General features: G+C 40.5%; 1 protein-coding gene across 2 annotated transcripts; it reads left to right on the top strand.

Moving 5' to 3' along the window:
- Positions 1–3,442: 3,442 nt before the first annotated feature.
- Positions 3,443–6,696, top strand: tnip2 (TNFAIP3 interacting protein 2). Of its 2 annotated transcripts, none has more exons than XM_019274906.2 (6): positions 3,443–3,963; positions 4,368–4,670; positions 4,794–4,874; positions 4,967–5,230; positions 5,352–5,468; positions 5,582–6,696. In XM_019274906.2, exons 1-6 carry the CDS (start codon positions 3,646–3,648, stop codon positions 5,858–5,860), a joined length of 1,362 nt encoding a protein of 453 aa, XP_019130451.1. In that variant the 5' UTR covers positions 3,443–3,645; the 3' UTR covers positions 5,861–6,696. The 2 variants fall into 2 exon arrangements, with proteins under 2 accessions (XP_019130451.1, XP_010727752.1); XM_010729450.3 differs by having other exon boundaries at positions 3,450–3,963; positions 5,579–6,696.
- The last annotated feature ends 1,480 nt before the right edge of the window (positions 6,697–8,176 follow it).

Raw genomic sequence — 8,176 nt, 5'->3', positions numbered from 1 at the left:
ATTATTAATAAAACACCACCATCTAGTGGACTTCAGTGGTAAAATCTGGTCTATTTGTTTTTTCCCCTAGAACACTGGTTCTCAAACTTGGTGGTACTTGGAGGAATCTCCATCCATCCATTATCTGTAACCACTTATCCTCATCAGGGTCACGGTGGAGCTGGAGCCTATCCCAGCTGACCCAGGACAAGTCGCCAGCTTATCGCAAGGCACATAGAGACAAACAGCCATTCACACTCACATTCACACCTACAGGCAATTTAAAAATAAAAATACTACACTGCAAGTTTTCATTTCCTGTAATATTTTGTGTGCCTGATTCATAGTCACGTTCAGGCAGGTAACACAAATGAACGGTTCAAAAACTCTGCAATCGTGGCTCCAACCAGGAAAGAAAAGTACACATCAGGAGTGCCACCTTTTCCAACAAATCGGTTTGGGATTCAACAAAGGTCAACAATGTATAATACCTTCAAGAATAAACCTGCCTCCTGTGTGAACTGTCCTGAATAGGGTCATATTATGCTGTTTTATTTTAACGTCTGTCATGATGGTGGTACATAGAGAGGTTAGGGTTAACCCTAACATATTCTGAGGTGGTATGTGGAGTAAAAAATCTGAGAAACACTGTTTTGGAGCAGCATTTGCACACTTTCATAAACCTTGTTATGGAATTTTCTATCTTTAGGCTACACAAGGTCATGTGTGGGCCTTGAGGTCCTCGGCAGTATTAATTGTTTGTCTTAGACTAGGGGCCACCATATCTCAACACTGTGGTGGCCAGGGTCAAAGAGACCTATTGCTGCCTTCATAGACATAATAGATAGCTTGTTGTTGACGTTCCAATCTGCATAAACAGACATCTGTGTCTCCAGACTAGAATATGCTGACAATAACACCTCCATGAGTAAAGACATTCTCTTTGACTAATTCTGGGCGTGTAGTATTTGTGGTGTGATCTTTGGGTTTAAAGTTTATCCACCAACAAACCTAATTGAGGCATATAATGCTAAATAAATCTAGGCCTGTAAGTCTAGCATCATGTAATGTATATTTGGTGACAGTGTTATGTTACATTTACTTTGTTGTGTGTTTCAGTACTTTGATTACTCCGCTCACAAACTGTGAATATGGATCATCACCAGGAGAAAAGATGTGTTTGCTGTTCTGTCTTATGTCATTGCTGGTTTCATTTAATGTCATATTTACAAAATGACTTGCCTAATAACAAAAACCACAGGCAATGACCACACACACTGACAGATTTGAAAACATCAAACTAAGGTGGCATTATTGTTTCTTTGTCTACAAAATATCAGAGCGAAAGATGGTGTTGATTTCCCTGAATTTAAGGAGCAGTAAAATGTATCTGGGTAGTTTCACCTCAGTCATCCCCTACCTGGATGATTGATTTTACCCAAGTGGGTCAAAAAGAAACTATACTAAGAAGTGTCAGGACGACATTGTAGGATAGAGCCTAAAAATATTCAGACTATATTCAGAATATCCCCAGAGGAACATTCAGGGACTTCACTGCTGTCTTCTGAATTTCACTGAAAGTGAATGTTGGCTGGGAGCCCTGATAGAAACGTATTAACTGATAACACTGCTATCCTGACAACACCTCTTCCCACATGGTTTTTACACACTTCACACCTTGATTCATGTAACGCTGACTACTCTCACATGACTGCCACATGACTGTGACCTCAATGACTCACCTCTGCAGCCCTCCTGACATTACAGTGTGATTGACCCAGAATTACCTGGGACTCCCCATGGGCCAGAACTGATGAAGCCTCTTCAGTGGGTGCCTTTCTTAAAGTTTGTTTTAACTCCTACTGTCTAGACAGTAGTTTCATTCTGACCTGATAATGCTCGGTGTTGTAGTAGTCCAGCGTCCGAACCTGAAAGGGATGACATTTTGCTCATGTAATTTAAGTAACAACAGGTTATGTGTCAATATAACACTTCTGCAAAGGGCTGTAAAACTGTAACCATAGTGCGGTCTCAAAGTCTAGCCAAGGACTAGCTTCAGACTGATTTAACTACCAAACACTACAAGTGGATGACTTCAGCAGGCTACAACATTAAAATACTGCTTATAACCAACCAGTAATATTGAACTATCTCAACACTACTCTTCATAATGAGTACTTTTACTTGTCTTTCTTTATTTACTTAAGTTTATACCACATTTTCACTTTTAATTAAGTATTTTTTAGAGTATTGATACCTTGTGAATACTTCTTCCAACACTGTACAGTATATATTACATCTCCCTGTGTCAAACAAATGTGTAGCCTACTGTGAGACTTTGTTTATATTTTGAATATATTGATTTGTGTCATGATCTTAAAACACCTTCCCACAGAGGAAGTTATGCTTAAATTAGCCTAGTTCTCTTGTGAAATACCAGCATGATTTTCCATAAATATAGGGGAAAAACATACAAAAAATAATATACAGTAAAGGTCATAAACACAATGTCACTGTAAGCATGTTAAGTCCAGTTTGTTCCGGTAACAGACACAATTATATTTCCAAAATTTCAGAAAGCAGAAATGTCCCACAGGATTATTAAAAGCCATACAATGGCCAGTCATACTGTGTGAATCATCCTGAACTGGCTGGTGATACAATCACACAGTCACTGGTGTGGCCATAAGTGCGCAATCCAGGCTGCTTTAACACAATAATACAATTACATCATAATGAAGATCATTTTATGATGCCTTCACCAGCTGTGGGAAAACACTGAGACCACTTTGAGCTGAAGAACTGTGTCAGTGGAACAAAGCAAACAAAATGACTGGAGTATATGGGAAATTTACTGACAGTCCAACTGCACTGATGTGACGTTTAGGGGGCGGCATTTGCGTGGAAACCCTGTAAACTACCGTTGGGAAAATTAATGCTTTTTGAGCAGGTAGTTTTGTTATTTTCGTGCCTAATATTTTAGGCATATTAGCTAATACTAAATTGTTTAGATGTATTATTTTGAAGCTAATTTCCTGTTGTACTCTAAAACAACAAAACAAAAACAAATTTGAGTCAAATAACACGATAGAAAACGTTTTCCCTCTAAAGAAGAAACTCTGTGGACTATTTGCAAAATAAAACAAACTCTTCTCATAAGAATAGTGTTTTAGTTTTGCTATTTCTAATCAAAATGTGCTGTTCTCGCTTCGAGAGCCTGATTTTCCGACTGTCATGAATGCACCACCCCAACAACTGCTGTTTCAACCCTTGGTGGTAGCTTCACTTTATTTATTTATTTATTTTTTTTAAAGCCTGTATTTAAAGTTTGTGTGTTCGTGTTTTGTTTACCATATGTGCCAATAAGGCTATAAAAACCCTTCTTTCTTTTTTTTTTCTACCTCCAAATGACGGTCGAGCACGGTGAGTGTTTGAGAGCAGGCAGGGCTCAGTTTGACGCTCAAAAAAGTCCGCGGGGAAGTTCCCTAGGAAATCCCCCGTCTGTTCGGGGGATATTATTCTTGATGAGCCAAAGCTCCGACACAATTGACCTCCTCTGTACATTTCACAGAGACACACGGACAGGAGCAGAGGCGTCAAATGCTGGATTATTAAAAAAAAAAAAATCCTTGTGTTTAATCTACAGACAGAAAAAAAACAACAACAATGGATAACGTCAGCTTAAACACGGATAACGACGCGCTCAAAGACAAAATCCGGAGTTACAGCACGTTGAATTCAATGTATCATGAGACGCGACAGGAAATCGACCTTTTGAACAAACAGATTTATGTCAAGGACAATATCATTGCTGATTTAAAAGCGAGGCTGGGGAGATATGAGAGGATCTACATGACGGTGGGAGATAACGAGTCTGTGGTCATCGGGCCGTCCAAGTCTTTGCTGGAGAGCTTGTGTAAAGAAATATGCAAGCTGAAACAGAAGAGGAATGACATGGAGTTTAATGCATCTCGACAAACAGAGGTAAAAAAATATATATAATATGGTGCAGATCCTTTTTTTTTTATTAGGGGGCACATGTCTGTCCCATGTGGGCACACTAACCACAAATCTCTTGGGAATAGCTTAAAAGTCTTAAAAACCATCTAATCTAATGTTATAATGTATATAGAGCATACTTACATTGACATACTTACTATTATAAGCTGTGGGTTAGTTAGTGCATTCATGTATTTGTTGAGTTTATAAAGACTCTCATATTTAAATAGATGATTGACAGAAAATCAAACACAGACCAAATACTGGTAGCAACAACTAAACTAATTGTATTTATACATATATTTGCATCTTTAATGCATAAAAAAGTATCTTAAGTTGACATATTCCAAACTGTGCTCATGCAAATTATCTCCCCGTCCTCCTCCCAGGAGATCCAGAGGCTGAACGTGCAGCTCAGAGAGAAGGAACTGGAGCTGGAGAACGTCAGGTGTCAGCCAGACCACGAGAAGGACCAGGAGATCCAGAGGCTGAGGTCCGCCCTGGAGGAGAGGGAGCGTTCTGAGGCCACCAGAGCCGTACTGTGCACGTCCCTGGCGGAGGAGGCTGACCAGCTGCGCAGCCAGCTTGGTGCAACGGTGAAGGTGTGCCAGGAGCTGCTGGCCAGGATGGAGAAAGAGAAGAAGGGGGGAGAAGAAGTGGAGGTCGCGGCTCAGCTGCAAAACTCTAAGGAGGTGTGTGTAATGCTGGATACTTTGGGCTTCATAGGGGCGACTGGTGCCTTTATTTATTTGTGCATTGGACCTTTTTAAGTGCACTGTTTGCGCAGGGTTTTTAACTTCCACCGTTTTCCACAGATATCAGAGTCCTCTGATATGAACACCCAAATCCGTCAACTTCAGGAGGAGAATCAACAGTTAAAGCAGCGAGTGACATATGTAAGTTATGGTCAGAAACAATACTAGGAAATGTGTTCACTCCTAATCACATGATCAGAAGGTCTAACCTATGCTTTAATTGCTTCTTTTAGGTACAAGGTCTGAACTCTCAGTGGCAAAAGTATGACTCTAGCAGGGAGGACTATATCAGAGGTTTATGTCAGAGGCTGAAGGAGACCTCTGGGCAGGGCTTGATGCCAGGACTGGGCTCTGTAAGCACTGGGTTGCTTCATCATGAAATTTCCAGGCTCAATGGCTTACTTGAGGAAAAAATAAGCGAGTGTGAACGGCTGGATAGAGAAGTGGACAAAGTAAGGAGGCGAGACCAGGAGCGAATCCAGACTCTGGAGCAGCAGGTTGGTGCTACATCATGGTCTCAGTGCTACATCATTGAGTGTATGCAGCTCATGTGGCATCTGATGATGTTTTAGATTTTTAATTAAAGAAAATTAAAGGTTCTCTCTTTTCCTCCATCAGGTACTCATCTACACAGAGGATTTTAAGTCCGAGCGTGCCGACAGAGAGCGAGCACAAGGCCAGATCGAAGACCTAAAAGAGCAGGTTTATCAGTTAAAACGGCAGCTACACAAACAGGTGAGACGGCAACCGTTAAATAAGGTGCACGAGCGCATCTTTAGACCCATTTTAAGTAGCAGTCTGTGCTGTGCTTGTGCAATCCTAACGGTGTATGTACATGATTTCAGCAGGGAGCAAGCAGAGAGAGCAGAGAAGTGGTTCCCATGTGTCGCGTTCACATAGGACACAGGATCTCCTCAAGGCGACATAAGGACTCATCAGAGCCTCTATTGAGGAACAATGCTGAGATGCAGCAACAGCCTGCAGCTGCAGCAGCCACGACATCGGCTCCTGCCTGGAACGACCGCCCAGGGATGTCAGAGCTACAGTGCCCGAGGTGCCTCGCTACGTTCAACGACGTAGACATCGCAGAGTACCTGAACCATTGTGAGGAGTGTGCCAAACTATAAATGGAACAACACTCATTTGGAAAAGACAGTAATCTCTCGCTGACAGTAACTGAACACTGAAGAGCAGCACTACACGGCAGAAAAACAACCTGAGTGGAGTTTCCAATACGGAGAGACTTTGACAACAAATGAAACGACTGACTTAAGATGTTTGGACATAGTGAAGCAACTCAAAGTTCCCCTGTTGCAAGAGAAATGAGTTCATCAGCCTTTTGTACATCTATAGTTAAAAAAAAAAAAAAAAAAAATCCAGTGTCTGGTTTTTAGTGTACTCCTGTGGCATCGCAGGAGGTTATTGTGGTGGGGAAGTGGATGTCAATGCAATATATCTAATATCATATACCTCAATGTGTCAAATTACAAACCTATTGCACTTTCTTGCCAAAAATTAATCGTAGGAACGTACGATTAAGAGATTCATGACGCATAAGCTTCTTTTTTTTTTTTGGATCTAGACATCTAGTTGACAATGTGGTGCTATTAACTGTCTATTTTTTTGATTGAACTTTACATATTTCTATAATGTAAATTATATATTCTTAACAGATTTAAAATATAACTATTTTAATATTTATTCTCTTTGCATAAGTAATTGGAAAAGGCAATATTTTATTGCGTTTTTTCCATTAAAGCCATGAATTTTTTTTTTTTTCCTAAACATTTTGGGATCAAATGTTAAATACATTGCAACTGGAAAAATGTTTGAGATCCACTTTTTTTTTTTGTATTTAAAGATTGCATCCCAACTGACAATATGCTTATTTTTTTTGGAGATGTGGTGCTGTTTTTCTTGAGCTGGCACATTATTTTTGTAATAAAAAGACTCTTTACCCACATTTTTATCTTATGGTGATTTATATAGCTTTAAATGTGTTTCATTATTGCGTGGTATGTTTTGCTTCTTGAGTCTGCAGCCTCGAGCAGTAACCACAGATCATAGCTTAACCACGAAAATGTTGGCGCTACTTAATCTAAGTCTGTGTGCAGGTCTTTTTGTGTTTGTGTGTGTGTGTGTCCATCTATGTCACGTGTATGTGCTTGTGCGCGGTGGAAAACCCCTTCCCAGCCTTGCCTGAATGGGCACGCTGTACTGTGACAGCCATATTCCCAGCTGTTGTGTGGCTGAAGCAAACACTACAAGGGGTACTGAGAAGACCAAGTGAAAGATGGTAGCTCAAGTTACATCCAACAACCCCCAATAACCCCCTCCGGATCAGTGACCTAAACAATATGCAGTCAGTCGCTGCAAAGTATCGTTTTGACGCAAACAGGCCGACAGCGCTGTTTGGTGAATCAGTTGTCATGGGTTTGGTGTAGTAAGCACAGGAAGTTGGACATCCCCTGCTTAAAAGGAAGTAGGCAGTTGCAGTGCAAAGAACAAATGTAGCCAAGCAACTTTGTACATTTGTGTTTGAGCGAACGCATTCCTCTATTTCTGAATTGTTTTTTTGATCAGATAATGGCTGATTTAAAGCTGAAACTCTGAGAAGACGCAACACATGAAACCCGTAAGCAATAAAATCTGCTGTAGTTTAAAATTTTAAAGGAAAAGTTCAACATTTTTGCACTTTTTTTTTTTAACCAAGAGTTAGGCCAGACGACTGACAACACTCTGAGACGTGGCTTCCTGCCAGACAGCGAATATATTTCCCAAAAACGTAGAACAGTCAATTTCAGATCTCACAACCGAAACCAGAAAGTTATTTAAGAGACTGGTTAAAACAAATGACGTTAAAGGACTACTAAATGAACCGGTTTGAAAGATGGCACGTCAACCGAGTCCCCAAGTATTGAAATGACACCAGGAAGCATCACATGCTAACTTACTCATAAGCTATAGGGGAAGATATCTGTCGCTGAATTAGTTTTTGACACATTTATTTCATTTACATAACAAACCAGGTTCCTGGCTCCAGTTCATGTACCCAAAGAGTGATCGGTTCCAATTTTTGGCTTTAAAGGGCAAATTTAGTATCTCATCTATAAGCCAAACCACATGCCGACTGGTAGAAATACACACAGGCCCTAGAAAGGCCACACGTTGTCTGCTGGGGATTCTCCCCCCCGCACCAACATCACACCCACACATATAACAGGGTCTATAAGTGACTGAACTTCCACACACACACACACAAACGCTCTACCCACCGATCTGAGAGTGGAAAAAAATAGGTCACAAATCCCCACCTGAGTGTCTTGGGAACTTTTCTAAGAAACAAAGAATTAATGAAAAAAGTCAGGTGACAGTGGTAGACCAGTTCCTGTTGAAAAAAAAAGAAGTTTTTTTTTCAAAGCAAAGGATGTACTGATGTAGCT

Source organism: Larimichthys crocea, chromosome X (assembly GCF_000972845.2).
Source record: "Larimichthys crocea isolate SSNF chromosome X, L_crocea_2.0, whole genome shotgun sequence".
Taxonomy (NCBI): Eukaryota; Metazoa; Chordata; class Actinopteri; family Sciaenidae; genus Larimichthys; species Larimichthys crocea.
Note: the sequence above shows the minus strand (reverse complement) of the source record. Positions and strands in the feature narration are given on the sequence as shown.